The sequence below is a fragment of the Asterias rubens genome, chromosome 3 (genome assembly GCF_902459465.1).
Source record: "Asterias rubens chromosome 3, eAstRub1.3, whole genome shotgun sequence".
NCBI lineage: Eukaryota > Metazoa > Echinodermata > Asteroidea > Forcipulatida > Asteriidae > Asterias > Asterias rubens.
The window spans coordinates 21,593,893-21,619,577 of record NC_047064.1 but is presented as its reverse complement, the minus strand read 5'-3'; the positions used below and the strand labels follow the sequence as shown (position 1 = coordinate 21,619,577).

Sequence of the window (25,685 nt, the reverse complement as noted above, 5' to 3'; positions counted from 1 at the left end):
TTTTAAACGACAGAGGATTGCTTTGAAAAAAGTTCCACCTGAAGTTTTAAAAATGCTCCCCTCTCCTCGATCCTGCAATGTTGCCTTGGTGGGTCCAAGTAAAACTTTTAGCCAATCAACGTCAGTAACAATGTTGCTGTCACAAGGACCAGATTGTCAACCTCTTGGTTTATAAAAACGTTTATCGGCGGCAATTTCTGAGTAATGTTATTAATTTAGTTGGAATAATGTTCATACCTTTTGTTTTTTTCTTTTACACCGATAGAGGTCGTGTGACAGGAAACTCGGTCAGTTGGGATCGAAAGGAGCTGATCGAGCGACAATAATGTGCAAGCGAGTTTGCTAAAAATGATGAAGTGAGCCATCTCGTGTTCAATTCATGTCCATGTTGCGAAATCAACGTGGAATAATGGTGGTCAGTGGCTGAGATTTTCGATTCGTATTTTAACACTTTTTGGATCAACGGTGCAGACAAATCTTCTTATTTCTGTTTAGCCTGGTTAAGTACAGGAAGAAGTCAAGATGTGTGGGGGATTTGCGTGCAGCAGAAATGCGCTAATTGCGCTGAACAGCCTTTACATTGTAAGTATGATTTCTTCGTATTTCCATATTTCTATGCACTAACTAACGTAATGACTGTATAAAGTAGTGTACAGGTACGTGTGCACAGTCGGTCGACATCCACTCACAGTCACAGGACCCTGTGTAGTGTTAATTGTTGTATTGCAATTGTATGACGCACAAATTTTAATGTTAGTGATAACTTTTGAAATTTTCTCTTTAAATTCAGCTAATATTTCATAATCATGATAATCAGACAAATTAATTCATTAATTATTAAACTTTTTAACATTCTGTCACCAAAAAAAGACAACAACAATCACAAATTTAACAAACAGACGATCAGTCCAAGGAGGTAGAAACCTCCATGATCAGTCAGAATGGAGATGGACAGACACATGATCAAAGGAAACATTTGGAAGAACCTTCAGTACACAGTCACATGGTATATACAAAATCATATGAATGTGAAATTTAGGTTGTGTTTTGTTCCTTTTATTAAATAAAATTTAAAAAATTGTCGATGAAATATTGTATTTACTGAAATTCTGCTTTGGCAATTCACAATTCAGGCCTTTTATGATGTGACTTTTTCTTTACTCAAACTCAAAAAGTCATTGGAGAACTTTGTGTTATACATGTAAATGAAAAGAGTTCTTTCCCATGTTTTCAAAAATAGTGTACTGGAGACGAACAGGAAGTAACAATGGAAATATCTGAACAAAGGAAGGGTTTTCATTATAGGGCCTACATTACCTTTTGTGATTACTCAAACAAGTAATGAAAATGAAATCTTACTATGTATTGAGATGCACTGCAGCTAGCTGATGACAATTTATACATTTACAATTTTAAGGAATGTGGATTTAGAGACAGAGATTCAAAAAGTTATGATTATGGCGTGTTTTGGCCGAGCACACTTGACTCAAGCTCTCGTGTTTTTATAATCATAAGTGTGGTTTCAAGTTATAGTCTTGGCACTTTGTTTGTGTCCTTGCCCAAGATACTTTTTACCATTGCTTTTCCTTCAGGTGGGACAAGCCATAGGCCTGAGTACTATTAGGATTAGTTACTCTTTACAGTACACATGGAAGAGCTAACACAATCTGGACAAGTAAAGGGTAACATGATGGTTCTGGTCCACGTAGCAAGCACCCTTGTTTACAGGTTTCCTCAGGCTTGCTAGAGCTCTACAATGAGTTACTGCAAGCACCCTTGTTTACAGGTTTCCTCGGGCTTGCTAGAGCTCTACAATGAGTTGCTGCAAGCACCCTTGTTTACAGGTTTCCTCAGGCTTGCTAGAGCTCTACAATGAGTTACTGATTACATACATTAGGCATCCTTTTTCAAACCAGAATCATGATGTGAACTGTGAATGATCTAGATGATAGGTTGTGGCGAATACTGAATGCATACATCGTACACAGTCAACCCTCCTACTGTCCGACCATTCAACACATGAAAATTAGGCGGGATATTTTAGAAGCACAAAGTTCACTTTCGTTACAATTCACTCAAATTTAACGTTGCCACATGAGATTTTTATTTTGTCATCAAGAACATTTGAACATCAAGACTCAAGTAGTTTTAATGCAGTAAAGATTCTACTTGATTGAGCAACATTTAGACCCCTCCCCCCTTTAACAATGTTTGCCATGTTTGTGGGTAGCTTTGGGGAGGTACTGTACGTGCTGTACACATCTTTCCCATCAATAACGTAAGGCAACACTCCTGATCTAACGCCCCCCTGAGACACCTCAAAAGGTCAGGACTCTCCCATGATCCAATCTCATTAATTAATGAAGCTCCTACTTCCTACTATTAAATTATCGGATCGGATCACGGCTCACTGGTGATGTAGGTTGGCAACTAGAGATCAGAAATAAAACAACATCCGAGTAGTTCAAATCTAGATTGCAAATAAACCGTGCAGGCCTTGCGCGTATTCAAACAATTTTAACATCGTTCTGGTCCCACATACATTGCTTTAACGTGTGAAGACACTACTTGCACACTTTATGGGGGCCCCTTGTTTTAACGCGCGAGAGACATGCACAGTCTATAGGGTACTGTAGTTGGTAATTTTTAAGTCAGTTGTGTGTCGTGCATGACACAGTGACACCAGTGTGATCAATATTAAATATAAATTTTAAAAAATGTTCGGCCAGAATGTTGTACACTAAGTGCTGCTGGCTTTTTAAATACAATTGTTATTAAAGGTAGAGCAGGGTCATACAGGCGTTAAATACATGTACTCCAAAAACTAATGACCATAAAAACCTATTTCGTGAGAAGTGCTCAGCTGTTGAAAATATAAACTATGTTTTTTTAAAGTTTTTTTTGGAAAGTACTCCCTTCAAAGTTTTTTTTTTTAGAAAGTATTCCCTTCAAAGTTAAATGGTATAGATAACTTTTCACTCAAAAACATTTGAATCCGAGAAACGATTCATGCATGAAACGTTTCTCAAGATCTGAGAAAATAAAGTAAAAAAAAGAAAATGTTCAGTTACCCTACTGTCCTTTAGAGTGTTCATCCATCATTGATGTCATGCACTTTTCGTTTCACTGTTTTCAATTTTACCAAGATGTTTTCTTTTCATCTCATTTATCACCGTCCCCATCTCATGAGCCTCTCAGATTCGTCTCCTCCCAAGATCCTCTTTTTGACTCTGTATTGATTAGAGCAGATGCAAACTGGCTGATTTATCGGTCTTAAACACTTATCGTACTTTCCCAACTTCATGTTTACACCATGCATTGTAGATCTTCATTTATGTAGCACAGCCCTACTTATCAAATGCCTTAGTGTTGCATTGCTTGATTTTGGCAGAAATAATTTATGCAGGTGAGTGGTGATGTTGTTTCAAGACAAAAAACACTTAAGCTTCAATACCATAATGTAGTAAATAACAGAGATATAAACCATTTCTTCAAAACATTTAAAGGAACTACTGTAGAGTCTTAGTGAATATGACACAAAATGTGAACTTGTGCATACCTCACCTACCAATGAGGCAGTGGATGTAGGGGTTAACTCTTTTTGTAAACAAATATTGCATCATGGTACATGTAAGGGTTGGCCACAAATCTGTGCATCAGTTTCAACCAAACACATCATCATATATTCAAACACAAACTTATCTTGTCCCAAAGTTAGAAATAATAGGCAAAGAGACTTGCGCAGTCTGCTCCATGTACATGATGTAGTTTAACCTTCAGTGTAAAGTAGTATGCCTGACACTATAGGCCTACTTGTTCAGTATGCTTCATAGCAATGTTTTGGCCAGGATGTGGTAAAAGGGCGTCCAAATTTCCCGAATTCTGAAAAATGTTTCGACGCACAATTATTTTTTGTGTGCACAATTTGGCCATTTTAAGTGAGGTACAATGTGTTGACAATTTCAAACTCTTATGTAAAAGAATTACAAATTTTGTATACAGCATTTTTGCAACCACATGATAGTTTAATGTTGTTTAAAACTACTTCCCTTAAATTTGATAGCATTATAGTACCCATGTTACCTGTAGGGTGTGTAGGCCCTACATAATATACATTTGTACTAGTCATCAAGACGGTGGAACTGCTGGTTTTCTAAGTGAAATAGACAACGGCTGTGTATAATCCCAATGAGACTATAAAGGGACTTAATCAAGTCTAATGATGAGAGTAGATGATCTCATTATGCGCTAAATATAGATGAACTTTACCCTCTATCCATAGTGTGCACTGTGCAATAGATTCACATGACTGCATTTTGTGTATAACCGCCTGGATTATTTTTGATAGAGTCGTCTACTATTGTCATTGACACGTGGCTGGTGGTACTATACTATTGATGCCACATGTACAATTGATTGTTTTGCCATTGTTTGTGGTGTCATTCATAAAAATAATATTAATATACTAAGGAATGACAAAATGCATCGGTATTGTGAAAGTGCCTACTACATGTACATGGCACAAACAATCAGCAATATTTTAAAACAATAATCGCATCCTAAAATACAACAATTTACTTGAAGTTTGCATTTATCACTCATGAAATTTGGCCCTGATACCACTTTATTGAGTAATACAAAACATGGTGTAGGCTTGTATAGACTTTTCAGTGTATTTTATACAATTTTGATGATGTGTAAGAGGACCCAAAAAAAAGCATTAAATAATGATTTTTCTTGTCGATTGATGTGCTTAAAAAAACACCCCAAAACAGTTGATTAAATCTTAACAGACTTTGGATGGTAGGATTATGGTATTGAGGTTGGGTCAGTGGTTTCCTCCCTTGCCTTTCATCTCAGTGGATCCTGGTTAGAATCCTGCACTGGTCCCTTGGATGCGGATAATAAGTTCAGTATCACTGTGATTGCGTGGTTTTTCCCTCTAGGGCTTTCCTGATCCATCCACATCTAAAACTGATATACTGTAGATAAGATAAGAATTTATTTTACACAATTTAAATTTCTTGTCTCTTAATAGTCCTGTAAAGGTATTGTCACAGACCTATGAAATTGTTAAATGTTTGTCGCAGTGATGATACATGTTGTGTAACGGCTCTCCTGCAACTCTCTTTGGCGAGATTGGGCCGAAGTCGCAGGAGTAGTATGTAGTCTCGCAGGAGCCAGCAGTCTAACATGAACAGCAACTTTTTTAGGTCTACGGGCGGGTTACCATGCTGGGCGCTTTTGAGGGTCCCTTGATTTCATTTACTAGAAAGATTTAATAATGATAAGAACTTAAAACTGTGAACAGCTGTTACTGAAAGACTGTGTAGTAATGTACAGAGTAGGGAATCTGTACACTGTGTGTAAATCTGCAGTACATGTTTGCCTACATCTAATGTACATCAATTGACTCTTGTTATTTATAATATGATTGCTGGCACTAGCCAATACCACTACAGTGTGTGCATCTGTGCCTGTTCTATAAAGGTTTAAGATCAGTGTTTTGTTTTGCGCTACAAATTCAAAGTGTGGACCTGAGATGAAAAGAAGTCCACATCATGTTAACAATTTGAGAAACACTATGTGGACTCACTCTAATTGTCCACACAGTGTTATTTTCAGTGTTGAAGATTATAACTTTTCCTTTAAAAATTTTTACAGAAGAATACTACAGAAAAAATTAATGTCCACACAGAGACTGCATCACTGAGCATGTGTTTGTACAACATGTATGCCAGGGTCTGAAGCCGGCTGGGAACATCTGGTTGCCAACGTGCAAGTCATTAATTTAAAGCTCAATTGGCAATAACATTTGCCAAATGAACCAATTCAATTTAAACAACTCAATGCTATACATTACCCGGAACTCTGGATTATTGGTTGAAATTGAATACATTTAGGGATTCCAAACCTCCCCATTAATCTTCAATTGGTTAATAAAGCAGATATGTTTCTGTTTGTGTCATACAACCAGCCACCTTCACAGAAATTGAACCTTGATAAATTAGAATTGTGAGTGACTCACACGTTTACATTACACCAGTGTGTATTTATAATGTAGTCGCGTATATTCATGGATGTAAATTGTGGGTTCTTTGAGTGAGATGGGTAGGCCCTACAGTATGTAAATCATCTTGGCATGGTCACTGGTTATGATAACAATATGTAGTTCATGTATAATTTTCACTTAAAGGCACTGGACATTATTGGTAACTACTCAAAAAAATGTTAGCATTAAAACTTACTTGATAACGAGTAATGGAGAGCTGTTGATAGTAGAAAACATTGTGAGAAGCGGCTCCCTCTGAAGTAACATAGAAAGAAGTAATTTCTCACTCAATTATTTTAAAAAGACTTGAGGCCTGCAGCCTTTTTAGGCATCTGAAAGCACACACATTATTCTCTTGTAACTTCAATGACCAATTTAGTCCAAATTTTCACAGATTTGTCATTTTATAATATGTTGGTAGAATACTGACCCTTTGACACTTATGAAACGTGTTGTTACTGTCCAGTGCCTTTAAAAGCAAGATTTATGAAAATAAAAGAGGACAAGTTGTACCTCCCTTATTCATCCACTTCCCTTTACAATCCTTACACTACACCACTGACCCTTATCCATCCTTGTACATTCCATTTTCTAGAGTCCTCTCATCTTAAAGACGCGGACACTATTGGTAATTGTCAAAGGCCAGTCTTCACAGTTGGTGTATGTCAACATGCATAAAATAACAAATCTGTGAAAATTTGAGCTTAATCGGTCTTCGAAGTTGTGAGATAATAATGAGAGAAAAAAACACCCTTGTCACACAAAGTTGTGTGCTTTCAGATGCTTGATTCTGAGACCTCAAATTCTAAATCTGAGGTCTCGAATTCAAATTGGTGGAAAATATCTTCTTTCTCGAAAACTACATTTATTCAGAGGGAGCCATTTCGCACAATGTTTTATACTATATCAGCCTCTCCCCATTACTCGTTACCAAGTAAGGTTTTATGCTAATGGGCGATTCCAAGCAAACATGGACATGACACCAAAAAATAAAAATTGTGTAACAACTTTCTTTCCATGTAAAAGTTATAGCTAACATATGAAAGGAAACAGACATTAACTTTTTTTACACACTCTGTACCATTTTGTACAAATTCAGCTCATGTTTGCACAAGCTGTGAACAGACCCTAAAAAGTGAGCACATTAAGGTGATTTCTTCAAAGTTAGATATTGTCCCCCACAAAGGTTCTTCCAGCAAAACGTTAATAGTTTTGATTAGCAGCAGGTACAACTATTTAAAATCCAGAATGAATTTTAATTTGTGTTTTGTAATGCGACTAACCATGGAATCGCCCTAATAATTATTTTGAGTAATTACCAACAGTGTCCACTGCCTTTAACTCAGGCCTATCACTGCTCAAGTTCCCTTCCTTATCACTCCTAACCAAAATCCTATCCTGAATCATTCCTCTCCAAAATACCTTCACTCTGACTCCACCCTCCCAATGAAATTTCCCTCTTCGTAGCTATTCCCCAAGACGTCTCTTAGGACCTCCTCTTTGCTGAACAGCCTCAAACCCTAACACCTTTTCCTCATGCATAAAATTCACTAAACCGGAGAGAGTGAATCCTTAGTTCATTGTACTTGGTTGTACAGCAAACTGACCCTCTCAAACTAGTCTCCAATAAGCAATCCAAAAATTAGAAGAAGAAAAAAAAGAAAGAAAAAAGTCAAGTATTAAATTCTATAAATTGTATTTATTACTTGCTGTAAATGATTTCTTTAACCTCCTGACAAATAATCCAATATCATTCCAGTGTTGCCGTAGGCCGCTTGCTTTTTATTAAATTTTAAATCCACATATTATTCACGAAAAGCGCTTCAATCCCCAAGTCAGTATTTTTGTTTGTGTGGTTTACGTTGGTTCCTCGATGCAAGGTTTATACGGAGAGCATAGGACACAGTTCATTTGATCGATATTTTCTCACGTGTTATGATATCCTACGGGCATGCGTCATCTTGCTCAAGGACGCGTTCTTGGAGTGTCTTGAACTGTTCTTAATTCATGTCCACCTTTCAGGGAAGCGGTAGAGGTTAATGTATAATTACCCTGTGCAAGGAATCTATCGTCTACATGTATGTACCGTACCGGTGTGAATTGTAAATTTGACAGGGAGCAATGTTATTTAAAGGGTTTGGGTACTGTTTGTAGGACACAAAACACAATGTCTACTGATTTACATAAAAACTTGCACGGTTTGAAGATAATTATGGTAGAAAGCTTCCCTTTAAATATTACTTGCTGAAGTGCTGTAGTTTTTAAGAAATTAGTAAAACAATGTCACACACAAAATGTTTGTCTTAAAAAAAGGAAATTATTTTAGTATGTACAACCGATTTACAAGACTCCTGAAAACATTGCTCTGTGATTTTTCACTTTTTTCCCCCAAAAACTTGACGACTTATGAAGCTTAACTTGATTAACTTGATCCCTTTAATTACCCTGAACATGTTTTATGTTTTATTATTTTTTTAGATGATCCTAATAAAGGAACTCGGCATTCATAGCTCCCACAATAGGTCATAAACACAAAGCTGGCAACAGCCAATCTCTTTTATACAAACATTGGTTTAACTTCTATTGATTATGAATTACACACATCAATAACTTGTGATCCAATAGATGTTAGTTTCGCATCAGGAAAAAAAAAATGTTTTTACCCTAATACGCTGAATGTGTATTTAGCTGGGGTTTTTTGTTCTCCGAATTTGGGAAAGTACTTAATAGCTTAATACACATCAGTGTAAAGGTGTAACCAAATATAAACTTGTGATTCGATAACTAGACAACAATTCCTATTGTTATTTTTATTGTGAAATCAGTGGTTAGCTTGGTAGGATTTGAACCCACAACATTGAACCTTGTGATTGCAAGTCCTGCAATCTAAACCACTTGACCACACATTGAGACATTGACCAATGCTGTCTAGATGCTCATATTATTGCAATACAATACAATACAATAATCTTTATTAGATCCCAAAAAGGGTAATTCAAATGCGCGCATACAGTAAAAACATTGACACATTAAAAACATTAAAAAACAGACAATGGCATTTTGCTATGCTGTAAAAAAAAAATCTTGTTCATAAAACACACCTAAGAAATGTATAATCTGATGAAATTATAGCAAAATAATGAAAGGTCATGTGTTAAGATTTAAAAAAATTCGCAATATTCTTCAGAATCAATGCTTATAAATTCTATAATAAATATCAAAATACAATTTCCTCCAAAAACAATCAAACTGTGCACTTTTCCTCAAAATTTTGAAATTTTGAAAGATACTGAGCAGCTAATCTGCTCAAATTCGCATTTAATTTATTCAGTTTTTATTAATCAATATCACTGACCATACAGTAGTGCAATCGTTCTAGAGATCTGCAGCCCTTCATTGACCGTAATCCTATTGCTACCCAGGTCACTGCACACAAATCACAGGACTTTCCTGATTACCTTATTGACCGTTTCCAATGACGCGAGATTGCAATATGAAGGATTCCAACACTGTACAATTTTGTTGGTGTGTGGGGCAAAAACAAGTTGTGAGGAGTTTATGATTCATTCTTATAATCAATGATTTCCAGTATATTCAGGTAACTTCTAGTAGATGGATTTAATCTGTTTGCCCCCCAAAAAATAATTTTAAAAAGTTGCACCTACATGTAGTTGTTTAAATCTGTCAGGGATGAAAAAGTGATTGTTATCATTCAGACTGTTGGTATTTTTTACCAGATTTTGCAATCTGTGCATAGAGAGTTATTCAAATCACCTTCAAAACCAGGCCCCATTTTCATAGAGCTGCTAAAAAAATACAAATAAGTAATTTATACAAATAAGAAATTAAACTTTGATGCTTATCAGAATAATGTCTTGTTGTGTTCCATTTGTGAATGTTAGACCCTATCCTGCTCATTTCTGCAAAGCAAACAAATTGTTAAAGACACTGGACACTATTGGTAATTATCAAAGACACGTCTTCTCACTTATATTTCAAGTATACATGTATGCGTAAAATAACAAACCTGTGAAAATTTGAGCACAATTGGTCTTTGAAGTTGCGAGATAACTATGAAAGAAAAAACACTCTTGTCAGACGAAGCTGTGTGCTTTCAGATGCTTGATTTCGAGACCTAAAATTCTAAATCTGAGGTCTCGAAATCAAATTTGTGGAAAATTACTTCTTTCTCAAAAACCACGTTACTTCAGAGGAAGCCGTTTCTCACAATGATTTATACTATCAACCTCTCCCCATTACTCATTACTAAGTAAGGTTTTATGCTAATAATTATTTTGAGTAACTACCAATAGTGTCCACTGCCTTTAAGCAATAAATTCTAAATCTGAGGTCTTGAAATCAAATTCGTGGAAAATTACTTCTTTCTCAAAAACCACATTACTTCAGAGGAAGCCGTTTCTTACAATGTTTTATACTATCAACCTCTCCCCATTACTCGTTACCAAGTAAGGTTTTATGCTAATAATTATTTTGAGTAATAACCAATAGTGTCCACTGCCTTTAAGCAATATTTTCTGCTTTTAAAGCAGCTGTATGAAATTGTGCCCAGGTTATGAAAGCAAATTGTGTTCACAAGAGTAGCAGTGTGAAGTGAAGACATTTCACCAAATTACACGATTCATTCCTCCTTTAACTCTGAAAGCTTCGGGTCACAACAAGCTGGGCTACACGTACCCACATCACGTCCCGCCTCGCTAGTAGAATGAAAAAGGGTTGCCGTGCATAATGTAGCATGACCACAAGTAGCGCTTGATCATCATTAGACTCCGTCTCAGCCTCATGGGGATCTAAATCAAATCAACCAGTGACATTTATACTTGGATATATTTATAATGTAATGTAATCATTAACGGATAAAATTAGGCGAACATCAATGGTTTAGCCAGGATTTGGTAAAAGGGTGTCCAAGTTAGCTGGAAATTTACAAACTGGGTGTGTCCACATTAATGTCCAAAATCACAGATAAAACAGGGTGTCAAAATTTAAAACAGGGTGTCCAAAATCCACTCAGACATGTCTCTGGCTTACACTATGGATTGAACATTATTGTGTTACACCTTCTACGAAATTCTCAATTTCATTTTACGGTAGCGTTCTAATTTCAGGTCTAAATGAAATAGAAAAATGTGTTAGATGACGTACAAGTAGGTGTGAAACTAGAAAGTGCAATTCTTTGCTTGGATTGTTTCATTTCTTAAAAGCTACAATTGTAAATATTCCATAGTTTTAAGTATAGTGGGATTAAAGTCACTAATGAACATATTACATCAAGGTGTTTATACATGACAATGAGGAAGTAGATCTAAGATTACTATTTAAAAATATGTTGTCTTAAAGGAACACGTTGCCTTGGATTACATCAATCGCGGTTATTCTTAATTATAACAGCAGTTAGTCTTAATTATGCGCATTGACTTTGTTTAATCCAAACTGATGTTGGTTTTCTACATGTGAGAGATTGCACGCAGTTAATCTTCAATTTACCTGTACATTTTGTACATTGCCACATACATGGCTATTGGCATTGCTTTTTGTCAATTTACATTGATCGCAGTAAATGCATTATTGCTGTTGAATAGTCTAATTGTTTTTTGGTTAATCTACATTGCTAAAGTGGTTAATCTACGCCCGCAGTGAATCTTCAATATACTGTACATTGCCTTTGGTTAATCCAGATCGCCTATTCATCCTTTTTGTTATTAGTAATTAATCCTTTATTTATCCAATATGTCTTTTCTTATTTCTTGATCTTAGATTGTAGCGCTTATCCTCATCATCGTACCGCCGGTTGCCAAGAGTTCAGCCTACGTGTCTAGTATGTACATCGTTGGTGGCATCATAGCCTGCGGAATCTTCCTCTTCGCCGTCGCTATCGTTGGCCTCGTTGGAGCCCTCAAGCATCACCAAGTCTGCCTCTTCTTTGTATCCTTAGCAACACAGAGATTCTTTAATTAATTCCAGACACACTTGAAAGAGAAAAAGTATCAACTGTGTTTTTGTTTTTGGTTTTTTTAGTCAGAAGGGTCTCATGGAAAGTGTGAGGAGTAGATTGATAGGTTGCAGGTTTGGTGTTCTAATCTTCAAGATGTTTAAAAAATGCCCTGGGTTCCTTGAGCTTAAATGAATCCTTGACAGTTTAAATGACTTAGACTCAATACAATAGTTCTAGACAGTAAACTCAGTCAGGTCAGTTTAGTTTATTACTATTTTTTATTTTTATTTTATATATTTTTTTATACAGATGTACACCGATATACTCTGTACTTTCCCAAGTTTTTTTCACAAACAATAAAACCCAGTTTTTAAAACATTTCCAAAGAGAATGTGAGCCTCAAAATATGAGATTCGTGCAAATTTTCCAAAGTATCAATTTTTTTCTCTCCCACAAAGGATGACTTTATAAGAAATAGAAAGCACTGTAAGTGCTTTTTGGCCTTTGTGTGGGGAGTCAAAACAGGTTTATTGCTTGCAGGCAAAGTTAACTCTTCTTACTATTTGAGCATTTTTTTATTTGTATTGATAAATGGTTCCATCAGGATAACATCAGCGGCCTCTTCAGTAGAAAAAAGAAAAACGCTCCAGACCTAGTAACCCCTCGTGGTAAAGTCAGACATTGCTTCCAACACCCGTAGGACTGCGAACAGTTGAAAATACTTGGATCGTAAAATCCTGTTTACTCAAATTGAGTCTAACGTCCATTAGTCAAAAATTACAAGGATAGTCTAGCATGTATTAATGAATTAAGACATTATATTAGATCTGGCCAGGCAGGTGTACAATTATAATTTGATACTTTTCTTTGGTAATGTTTTCAAGTACTGATTTTTTAAATTCAGTAGAAAACAACATTTATTACGATGTCCAAATCTTTTGAAGAGCGGTTATCAAGGCTGGAAATTTACAATGGACCGCAGGCTTGAGATCAGTGATTTTAACGTGAGGCTAGAAAACTCAGGACCATACACGTCCCGCAGTCTTGTGTCATTTCAATTGAATATTGTCAAGAATGAGTCAGCAGACAGTGACAAGAAATGCTGGTCAGGTAATCTGGTTGGTGTAGTGTTGTCTTTCCTCGCCTTCCACCTCTAGGACCCCTGTCCAAATCCCACCGGGAGCGCAATGTGGATTGGGTTTGCAGTCCCTACCTGATAGTGTGGGTTTTTCCAGGAATATTTCTCTTGGGGTTTCCTCCAACATCTAAAACTGAAGCGCTTCCTTGTCTTCTCTACATTGGCGTCTTGGCTAGTATAGTGATTAAATTTGCTTTTCTGAGAGTCCTGGGGCCTGATTTTGTAACGAGTTAAGATTGATCTTAAGTGCAAATCAGTCTTAATTGCTAAGCAAATCACTAATGTCAATACTGCAACTTATTTTAAGATGAATCTTAGTGTTTTGTCAAATCGACCCCTGGGTTTTACAACTTGGCTTCACAACTAGAATTAATAAATGAAAGAAACCAAAACGCTGAACTAGAACCAAGCGAGAACAGATTCTTCTTAGAGCAAACCAGGGGCCGATTTCACAAAGCAATAAAATTCATCGCAAGACAAATTTTCAGTATCACCATAGAGATTTGTATTGTGACATCACACTTTACTTAGCAACTGCGATTGATTTGAAGTTACGATCAATTTGAGACCTTTGTGAAATCGGCCCCTGGGCCTATTACAAAGTTACTCAGAGACTAACAGATGCACTATGTAGTAGTAGTAGATAATGATAACAATCTCAGGCCTGTATGCTTCATTTTTGAAAGGGCAAGGGCACCATCGCATTTTCTCCTTGGTAAAGTGCACCCTTTGAGGAAATTGTTAATTGCTACTGGAGCACCAAGGTAATGGCCAGGGGGTCATGGAGGCATTTGCCTCTGTTAATTCCATGAAGTATTAGGCCACCAATCTAATTTGTAATGTCTCCATTGATTCCCCTCCTGTATTATTTTCCTGAGCACTTTTACTCTTTCAGTACATGGTGATCTTATTTCTAGTGTTCCTGATTCAGTTCGGAGTGTCGATCGCTTGCTTGGCCCTGGGGAACGAACAACGTGTGCAGTTAGTCGAAGCCAGCTGGAACCATTCCAGTATTGAAACTAAATCGGACATACAGAGGGGACTAAACTGTTGCGGATTCACAGAGGACGACCAGACCCACCCACCCTGCACTAAGGTAAATTAACAAAATCTGTGGCTATCGCTGTAAGAATATTATTAGTGAGGATTAGCTGCACGTACGTGAGCAAAAACGTGAACGTGAACGCAAAACAATTGTGTTGTTTCTGGGTGATGTCGCCACTTTGGGCTTATTTCATGCTTATGAATGGCGTCTGTGCGCACGTACGTACCTGACGTGAAAAATGGTAACTTCATGCATGCTAAAATAATGAGATTTTAACGGCACAATTTTCTTCTGTTCATGTTCACGCGGAACGTGCAGCTAAACCTCCCTATTAAGCAAACTTGGGCTGTGTTCCGATAAAGCCATTTGGGAGTTAAACTTTGATAATGTCTGGAACAATGACTTGCTTATTCACAAGTTCCAGCTTAAATTTGAATTCACATAATATGGTACTCTTTGTCCACTCCGCAGTTACAGATTAATATCAACTACATCATTGCCATGGGTATATTGCTTTCAGGTTATACTAGATCCTTTAGTTATGAACATTTGGAAGTGAAGTATTTGCCCCTGCAAGTTGCATTTGGATCTACCAGCAAAAACAACATTCCTTTTGTGTTTTGCAACGACCCCTCCCCTCCCCAGTATCCCTGCAGATTACATTGGGATCTACATGTACATGTACCAGCATAAACAACATTCCTTTTGTGTTTTGCCATGTTTGCAGCTAACCCTCCCCCTACTCCTGCAAATTACATTGGGACTACATTTACCAGCAAAAACAGTGTACCTTTTGTGCCTTGTGATACCCCCTCCCCTCTGCCCCTGCAGATTACATCCGGCTCTACCAGCAAAAACAGCATTCCTTTTGTGTTTTGCAACTACCCCTCCCCTCCCCCATATCCCTGCAGATTACATTGGGATCTATGTACCAGCAAAAACGACATTCCTTTTGTGTTTTGCAGCTAACCCTCCCCTCCCCCCACTCCTGCAGATTACATTGGGACTACGGGACTACATTTACCAGCAATAATAACATTCCTTTTGTGTTTTGCAGCTAACCCTCCCCTCCCCCGTATCCCTGCAGATTACATTGGGATCCACATTTATCAGCACAAACAGCATTCCTTTTGTGTTTTGCTGAGGATAACAAAGTTAAACAAGCTATTCTTATTGTATCTTGTTGCCTGGAGTTTAGGTAACAGGCACTGCGGATGAAATCTGGTGATTATTTCAATTTAAATTTAAGGAAATACTGCTCCTGATTTTAATAACAGCCCTCATAGATGTATGAGGATTCTGCCTTTTGATTGGTTTAGAGCACGTCACATGATGTCTTATTTTTACTAGAAAGCTCTGTGAACGCGACACTATCATATACATGCAGCAACCAATGTACTTTTCCCGTAGCAACCAATGTACTACACCCAGAGCAAACACTGTACTTTACCAATAGCAATAGTAGCTCGTTGGTACCTAAACTTCTAGGACCAATGTTTGGGGTGTTATAAAACAAATATGGACTGGTGTAACTTGTGCTTCCGTTAATACTTTGACTCCCGAAAGGGATTCTTAGAGCGGTCTTCCCTCTGCATCGGGGAAGACATACAAAGTCTTGAGTCATATTTTTTTAAACATACATGTAGTGCTCAAAGCCATCAATATTTATATATCACTGACTGCAGTATAAATCGTCAGTGAAATCTTACCATTTTGATTGTGTTTTTAAACAAATTCATATCTGACCTTTGAACTTTATTTTCTCCTTGTTGTATCTCAAGGTACCTTGCTGTAAAGAAAAAAACTGCACCACTTGTCCGAAATGTAAAGAAGCGATGGATAAAATGTTTGATCAAGGTCTTCATTACTCTGGAGGAGTCGGACTATTCTTTAGTTTTACAGAGGTACGTTCCATCTTAGTTAAAGGCACTGGACACATTTGGTAATTGTCAAAGAACAGTATTCTCACTTGGTGCATACTAACATATGCATAAAATGACAAATCTGTGAAAAAAAACTCAATTGGTTATCAAAATTGCGAGAGAATAATGAAAGAAAAGAAAAAAGTTGTTAGCTTTCAGATTTCTAATCTTTTAATATTTGAGTGAGAAATAACCTTTTTCTCAAACACTACTTACATTTCTCACAATATTTTATACTGTCAACAGCTCTCCATTGCTCGTTACCAAGCAAGTTTTAATGCTAACAATTATTTTGAGTAATTGCCAAAAGTGTCCAGAGCCTTTTATAGTACTTTTTTATTTGGTTTTTATTTTATGCTTTCTGTCAACTTGCACATCTGAATCAGCTAGAAAGTCATACAAAAACATATTTGTGTCTTTCAATAATTTGAGCCAAACTTAGAAGTTGAAGCTATTTGCCCATTAAGCAAGCATGTCATTTTGGTTGAAACTTGGAAATTAGTGTTTGATCTGACTTACAAGTAGACAAAGAAATATTTAATGATTATTTATTTTTGTATTCTAATTCTAAAACTTTCGATAGGGTAAAATAAATTACAATTTTTACTTTTTTTGTGTTGAAGTTGGAACTTGTTTTTAATATTGAAAAAAAAAATGGATGTTTACAAAAAAGTTTCAGTCAAGTCTTTGGCTTTTTTTTAAACAACTTTTTGTGCCGAAAGTTGGGTAACTGACATTATAACTACCGATAAACATTAGAGCTTGGCCAAATTTGTGATTTTCCAACTCAGACCCAATCAATTACATTTCCTCATTAAACATAAGCTGGGGTCATATGCAAATCAGGTCATCCTCTTTCAAGACATGGATCAATGGAATATTCCTATTGGATGAAACATTACATGCAAAACCACATTAGCCAATCAAAATCACTGACACATTGTTAGTCAGAATCTCTTTTAGTTTTTGGTCTTGTGTTTTGCTCTTCATTGTTACAAAGCATGCGTGCATGTATGATTGTGTGACGAGTTGTGCTGATTTTGTGTTTAGAATGACACTGGTTTAGAAGAGTTAAAGCGCAATCCATACATGACAGATTTCACAGGGTGAAGAGAATATTGTTTTTGTTTTTTTGTTGTTTTTTTTTGGGGGGGGGGGGATATTGGGAGTGGAGGTTCAAGGATCTTCAAAACAAAAATAATCATAATATTGTAAAATCTTTTTTTGGTTGTCTTGTATGTTCCGGCCACTCATTGAATGTGGGCCAAAAAACATTCTTACTTATATTTGACACAAGAATTGTTTATTTTTGTGTTGAGTATTATATTTACTATTGAATTCATCAAATAACAAGGACAATTTTCATGTAAATTGCCACGAGTAAAAATGCATTTATAAAATTTTTCCAAAAAGTTTTCTTTAAAAAAATGATTAGCGATCATCACATGAAAATTACCAGAAGTTGACAGATAGGGCCTATAACAGAAACACTGTTCCTTTCCGCATTTATACATAAATCGCCTTCGTTCTTTCTTTTGTTTTTTCCCCCTCTCTCTCTTTCTCTCTTCCATCTTGCCACGATTCTCGGCATGCATACCGCCCTCGTGCAGCTGATTGGGGTGTGGTTAGCCGTCCGCTATCGCAACCAGAAGGACCCAAGAGCTAATCCTAGCGCTTTCTTGTAGCCCATTCGACTCATCATCTAGGTATAAACACCAACGCTTTCCCTCTAGCTCACTTTTGTAAATTTTTTGTAGTTTTTTTTTTTTGCCAATTATTTTTTTGTGTTACATGTTATTTTGCATGCTTTTATTGTTGTTTTGTTGAACGCCTTGGTTGAATTGACTCTTCCAAACCAGTGTTGCATGTTTAAGTTTGTTCAGTTTGTTGACGGGTTTCAAGCTCCTGTCGTTTGTTTCTTTTATAAAATTACTTTGACGAAGGAGCACACAAACTAACAACAATGCACCTCAGATTAAAGCATGTTACTCAACTAATGGTTTTAGTTATTAAAATAAAATAGAAATAGAAAAACTAGCTGTTGCAGAATGTTTCCCAGCAAAAAGGACTGATATAGCAAACAGATATTGGCCTGTCGTTTTCAACCCTAGCAAAGTCTATCTTAATGGCTATAAAAGAGGAAGACTCTGCCAGACATAAAACATCAAGACACTAAAATGAAATAGGTATATATGTAGGAGTTTGCTTGGATGTAGATCAATGTGGGTTTTGTGGTTCTTGAACCTAGTAGGCCTTGCTGGGGTTTCTGGGATGCTGTCTTTCTCGTTTAACAGTTAAAACCCACTGGTACTTGTAAGTTTAATTCAGTTTTAATTCTTTAAACTGGGCATTTGAAGTGTTCAGGCTTGTGATTTATTAGGAATTTTCCTATGTTTTAAATTTTTTTCTTCATTATTTCAAGATTTTTTTTATTTCAAATTTTCCTTATTTTTCTATTTTTCAAGAATTCAAGATGTTTTCAGTTTTTTAGATTTGTTCAGTAGTCAAGATATGTTTGACCAAACCTTCAGACATCTAATTGAAATGAAGCAAAGATTCTTGATACCTTTAATCATAACATCTTGCAATTCTAGTTTGGGTTTGAACAAAATCAAATTATTGATCAGCATAACGGGTGGGTGTTGTAACAGTATAACACCCTCTGCCTAGTTCAGCCAAGTCCTACCTAGTCCTACCCAATCAAGCTTACTTCATTAAGAATTCAGTTAGCGTCTTGTAGAACGATGTCTCTACTACTGCAGCGTCATGCTCCAGTTCCCCTTGGCATTCCTCTCCTACTGAGTTGCAATCAGAGGCTTCAATCAGAACCCGATTTCATAAAGCTGTTTAGCAGAAATTTATGCAAGAAATTAGTGGGGTACTGGGCCCAATTTCATAAAGCCTGTAAGCACAAAAATTTGCTTAGCACGAAATTTCTTCCTTAATTAAAACAGGATTACCAACCAAATTTCCACGTGATTTTCAGGATAAGCAAACAACAGCTGAATGCCAGTAACAAGCAATATGCAACAAATTAAAATTTGGTTGGTAAACTTGTTTTTATCAAGGAAGAAATTTCATGCTAAGCAAATTTTTGTGCTTACAGGCTTTATGAAATTGTGCCCTTGTCACAGCAGTGGTATAATATGTAGGGTATTTTGGCTGGTAACCTTTATTTGCTAAGCAAATGTTTTCTGTGCGTAGCAAGCTTTTTTGGTTTCATGCTTTTTAAGAATGGGCCCAGGACCCAATTTCCTAGAGTCTGCAAGCACAACAACTTGCTATGCACAGAAAAGTATTGTGGTTAGAGTTTAGATTATCAATGAACATTTTTAATTTGACTAATTCCGTTTTAAAAATGAAGATTGTATTGTTGGTTTGAGTTTTTAATGATGCAATTTTAAATGTTGATATTTTCATCTTTTCTTTTAAACTTGTTTACATTTTGTGATCTCACTTAATCCCTTTCCCCTCTATTCATACGTCCTTTCACAGAGCTTCATCCGATATTTGTAAATTTAATCTATTTCTTGACCAAGTCATGTCTCTGATTTGTCAACAGTTGGTTGGTATCGTCATAACATTCCGTTTCCGTAATCAGAAGGACCCAAGAGCCAATCCTGACGCTTTCCTCTAGATCGTCATCTTTGATGACCCGGGACTATCATCTCGTCTTTCTGGCTGTAGAGACTTTACTTGGAGTTGCGCTTCATGAGATGAGATGATTGGGTGCGTTCTACTCAAGCAAGTGTGAATATTACTTATTGTTACAAAACCTTTTCAATCTAAAACCAATAAAACTAAAATCTTTTAACAAAGTATGCAAAATATTCCCCGGTTTTTGTGATGGAAGGTTGCTACTCAAATTGTAGGAAAAATTAAACAGTCTCCAAATGACATTCTAAAAATGGCCTCAAAAACCAAACTTTGATATTTATTTGTGACATGTCGTCACAATTTAGCCATGACCGTAAGAAACATTTCTCAACTATTGTTTGTGTTTTGAACCTTAACTGCCCATCTTTTTGAGGTTTTTGAAATTCTGATAAAAAATAAACAAGTAACTGAACTCTTTCTTACCAAACTAAAAGTATCTTGCTAGTTTGTGTAGCCTGGGTACATCCAAATGACAAAAGTACTTCTTGAGTAATACTGCCCTCTTGTGATGACATGTTACATACATGAATATTGTACATGTACGACTTTGGCACTGAAAGAGTTCACCAGTCATGCCTTGAGCATGTTACAATGAATGAAAAAAAACATTGCTTGTTAATGGTTTAGCTTAATCAAATGTTGACACCCACATCTCACAAAAGATTCAGAGAAAACAATAGCTTGAGTGAAACACACCCATAAGACTGAGCGTCAGAGTATGAAGTGGTACAATGTACATGATGAAACAGCGCCATTGTATGACCACAAACACTCTATGTGCTGATAAAGAAACTGTGATTGGGAAAGCATGATGACTATTGACCATATCCAAGACGGCGTTGCTATGTAGTAAAGCCCCTCCTTATTTGTCATTATTTAAACAAACTTCTGTTATAAATCCAACAATTTAAAAAAGATTAACCAAACTACACCTACATGTACATGTATACAGTCGACACTCGTTATAACAAGGTCCCTGGGACCGGCCAAATTACAGGAGCGTTGTTATAAGAGGAGAGCAAAACAAAGAAACACAAAGCAGAAATGACGTTCGGGACTTCAGAATATACACTTTATAAGGAGAACCTCTTTAACAGTGCTCTTTATAACGAGAGCAGACTGTTTTTCATGAACCATGTAATGTAGAGACAACTCCCTTTCTGGGAGTCCATTTTTCTTTTAAAGGATTTCCAAATCAGTCTGCTGCCCTCTTGTGTCAGAAGCTGGTGATCAGACATTCATACATGTGTAGCAATTATTAGAAGTATGGAACTGCATTTTTCACTTTGTGACAGTTTGAATGGTTATAGTTGTTCACTTATATAACGATGCAGCTGCGATAAGTCAGAATTATTACAGCCTTTCACGTTATGAAATGGGACCCAGACTTTCTGTTGGATAAAGTTGTTCAGATTTAAACAAAAGTATTGTATGGTTATTGAACACTTGTACATAAACCGCTTCATTGACTGATTTGAGTAAGCCTTTTGCATGGTTGTGCTTTTTTTTAATCAAATTGTTTTCTTTAAATCGAGAAACCATTTCATTTCTTCATCCAAATTCTACTTGGAAGTTTCTTTACCAGTTGTAACAGTGAAAACGGTTGATAAGCGTACTGTTCAACATTCTTGTAAAAATGTTAGATTTCTTTCAGTTGTTTCTGCGAAACAGCAGAAGGAATGTCCAAGTACTCTTGATGTGACCAACAATACACTATTTATCCTTATGTGTAAATGCTATTTTATTAATATGCTTCCGGCCGGTGAATGATTTCCAAAAGCAAGGAAAACAAAAAATAGGAATGCAAAATAAGTTAAAAACTGTAATACTCAGAAATCAGTACATATTAAATATATACTAATGAATGTGTATAATAATTTGTTGATGTGACGGTGAATATTGTTTTTTTTCTAGAGGCAGATTTGTTGCCTATAAAAACCTGGTGTTTTGTGCTGTATATTAGCCAATAATCTATAAATTCTTTAAAATAATTGATTTTGTGTTTTTATGAAAGGGTAAAATGAATAATTTTGTGAGGTGATATCGAGTAATATAAGATGATTTTTTTGCGAAGGTGGTGTTGGGTTATTGTATTAGAAAACTTTGATTTGTTTTTTCAAACAAAACTGGTGTTAGGTTACAATGTAGAAAATGATGAACGGGAATTCAAAGTTGAGTGTATTTTAAGGGGTTAACAGGGAATTTTGGCTTGTGCATGTGCGTACCCCATGTTACTACATTACATGTAGATATTTTTGCTCACAAAGGTAGCGCAGAAATTCAATGCCCCGTAAGGGGTGATCGCATTGCAGAAATATGGCGGTAAGTAGAGCCATGGAATGGGGCTCAGATTACAAGGGCCTCGTCAGTAAGGACTGAATTATAACATGGCTATTGGCTAGGGCTATGGCATGATCAGTGGATAACTGTGTTTGCATTGTTGCTTAGCAACCATCACGCCAACTTTCACAAAGGTTCCGCAAACAATCTGAACACCTTAACATGAAATGCGCTCCTCATTTTAGTCTATCCTTGCTGTTTAAAATATCAGTGTAAATAAACAAACAGTTACCAACAGAATTTCTGATTAAACTCTGTTTAATTTTCCCAACAGCATTTATTTATCGATCAAAGATAGTTCCCAATTGATGTTACCCATTGTGAAGTCAGCCATCTTTGTAGGCGAATCAATCATTTCATGTATGTTATTATGTGGTCCAGTGGTTAGACTGCAGGACTTACAAACACAGAATAACCGCTTATTTGAAAATGACTAATAGAATTGTGCAATTCATAATCAATGTTTGTATGAGAGAGACTGGCTAATTGCCAGCTTGGTTTTTATATACTCTTGTGGAAGTTTGCTGAGTTCCCTTGACGGGAAGATCATCTTGACCAAAAAACAAAAACAAATTGTAAACGAGTTTTATCAGTACGATTTGTCGGTGAACCACTTGGCTGCATTGAAAAGAAAGAAAACTTGATGTGAACCGAAGCCGAAACCCAATTTGCCCGTAAAGATGACCTCTGTTGAAAGTAACTAAATGTATAATATTTCATCTTTAATCTACACAAGGCATATATTAAATATGACATACTTTTTGGTTGCAATAATTTTTTGGCTGCAATAATTGTTACACTTCAATATGAATTCAAGGTAATCCCGATTCATACATCCTGCGAATGCAAATGCAGTGTTCTCCAGCTTTTAAGGTAATAAAATTCACAGGAAGTATGAGACGGGCTTTATAGTGTAGTATAATTTATTAACGATTTACACAAATTACTTTCAATCTTACAGTTCCTGTTTTATTCATTCCAGTATGCAAGTTGCTGTTTATGGCTGACGTCAAACCAGAGGCATAATTTCTTCTTGTCAGTTATCTTATTTTTTTCCCAGTTACAGTTTTGCATACTCTATTACAAACATCCTTATCTTCTGTTTTTTTTTATTATTAGGCGTTATTTATATTTTAATGTTGTCAATGAAACAATCATTTTATATTGGCTCTCAAAGTAAACTAGTGAATTCAATGTTGGAATTAGGAGATTTAAATTATCAATGTTTCATAGTCCAGAAGACGACCGTGTTTGCCTAATGACGAAGACCCCCTGACTGAATGGGCAATGTGGTGTAAAGGATACTTAAGCCTATTGCACATGACGTCATTGACCACCATCTTTGATGAAACGTGTACGCGTGAAAGGCCAAGAGTTGTGCGCGGCGCGTACGCGCGTGCACTTTTCCAATCATGAACTATGATGGTCAATGACGCTATGTGCAATCCATCTATGATTCAAATAATTTTTTGAGTCTTTTAAGACACTCGGGAAAAAGATATTTAGAAAAATAATCAAATATTGCAGACTGGATTATAAGCACACCTGCCAACAAAGTAATAATACTTTGGTGTTTGCGTAAAAATGTATGTACGCATTAGAAAATAAATATAGTTCAAATTGAGTTCATTAAAATCAAACGATGATTAAAAGAACAATAAATGTAAATGAGATATTTTGTAGGAATATAGGAGACTAGTTTAAAGTAAAACTACATGTATGATCACAGTCCTTGATGTGCCTTTGACCTTGTTATTTGACCGTGACACAAACCATCCTTTATAAAAAGAACTTCGGAATTCCGATACATGATCATAAGAAATTGCTAAAAGAAAATTACAAATTGCCCTCTACCCTTAACAAATCTTTATACACCAGGTAAAAGTTGAATCCACTAACAATTATAATCTAGATAATACATTTTTTTTTTTAAATATGATTAAAATTTGCTTTTAATTCACCTTAAAATATATATTTAGTTGCAAATATAATTACTTAGATAATACTTCATGATTACTTTCTTTGGAAGACAATGGCATTGAGGTATTTGTTATAATTCTTAAAATATTTAACATCTTTCAAATATTCAGCCAATTTCATGTATACAGAAAAAGGTATACTTCAACTTAAAGGAACACGTTGCCTTGGATCCGTCGAGTTGGTCTTTGAAAAGCGTTTGTAACCATTTATTATAAAATGCATATGGTTAGAAAGATGTTTAAAAAGTAGAATACAATGATCCACACACATTTGCCTTGAAATTGCGTGGTTTTCCTTTCACTTTGCGAACTAACACAGTCGGCCATTTATCAAAAATTTGACTCCCATAAATGGCTGACCGTGTTTGTCGACGAGGTAAAAGGAAAACAACGCAATTTCAAGTGATACTTGTGTGGATCATTATATTCTACTTTTAAAATATCTTTCTAACCATATGCATTTTATAACAAACGGTTACAAACGCTTTTTTCAAAGACCAACTCGACCAATCCAAGGCAACATGTTCCTAAAACAAGTGAAAAGTTTAAAACACTTAGTGTTTCCACCACACCTGTAACTTTACAATAATATAATATTATACTATGTCTACCCTGTGGAATGCGATACACACTAAGTACATTAAGCTTTATCAAATCAGACATTGGCAAAATGCAGAACTTATTTGATTATTGCTCTTTGCATTTCATCATGTTGCTAATTCACTGTATCACACACGTGCACTTTCATCCCAAAATTGAAAAAAATGCTAGGTTTACGAATTTGTCAAATTTTGGCCCAAATTGCAACTAAAATGCAAGGCTTACCCCTTGTGAATTAATCAAAATTTGGCCCATTTTTGTCTAATGCAACGCTAACCGCTTCTGAATTTTCCAAATTTTATCCCGTTTAAAACTAAAATTTAAGGCTTACCCCTTGTGATTTTATCAATGTTTAGCCCATTTAAAACTAAAATGCAAGGCTTACCCCTTGTGAATTAATCAAATTTTTGCAAAAACCCCTTGTGAATTTATCAATTTTTAGCCAAAATTGTGGCCAAAATGCAAGGCTTGTGCATTTATGAAATTTTGACTAAAATGCAAGACTTACCCCTTGTGAATTTATCAAATTTTAGCAAAGTTTTACTAATATGCAAGGCTTACCCCTTGTGAATTTATCAAGTTTTACCCCATTTTTACTAAAATGCAAGGCTAATCCCTTGTGAATTTATCAAATTTTAGCCAAAATTGTGACAAAAATGCAAGGCTTGTGCATTTATGAAATTTTGACTAAAATGCAAGGCTTACCCCTTGTGAATTTATCAAATTTTAGCAAATTTTTTACTAAAATGCAAGGCTTACCCCTTGTGATTTTATCAAATTTATCCAAAATTGTGACCCAAAATGCAAGGCTTGTGCATTTATGAAATTTTGACTAAATTCAAATTTTAGCCCATTTTTGTCTAAAGTGCAAGGTTTTACCCCTTGTGATTTTATAAATTTTTAGCCCATTTTTAACTAACATTGCAAGGCTTACCCCTTGTGAATTAATCAAATTTTTGTCAAATTTTTACTGAAATGCAAGGCTAACCCCTTGGGAAT

The 25,685-nt window shown here is 35.9% G+C and overlaps 1 protein-coding gene across 2 annotated transcripts; it reads left to right on the top strand.

The window, feature by feature from the left end:
* The first annotated feature begins 373 nt into the window (after nt 1-373).
* On the top strand, nt 374-23,838 carry LOC117287942 (tetraspanin-31-like). 2 transcript variants are annotated; one of them, XM_033768586.1, is made up of 6 exons: nt 374-582; nt 11,828-11,995; nt 14,039-14,239; nt 15,970-16,092; nt 17,721-17,816; nt 19,673-19,758. In XM_033768586.1, exons 1-5 carry the CDS (start codon nt 523-525, stop codon nt 17,793-17,795), a joined length of 627 nt encoding a protein of 208 aa, XP_033624477.1. In that variant the 5' UTR covers nt 374-522; the 3' UTR covers nt 17,796-17,816; nt 19,673-19,758. The 2 variants fall into 2 exon arrangements, with proteins under 2 accessions (XP_033624477.1, XP_033624478.1); XM_033768587.1 differs by lacking the exon at nt 17,721-17,816 and having other exon boundaries at nt 19,673-23,838.
* The last annotated feature ends 1,847 nt before the right edge of the window (nt 23,839-25,685 follow it).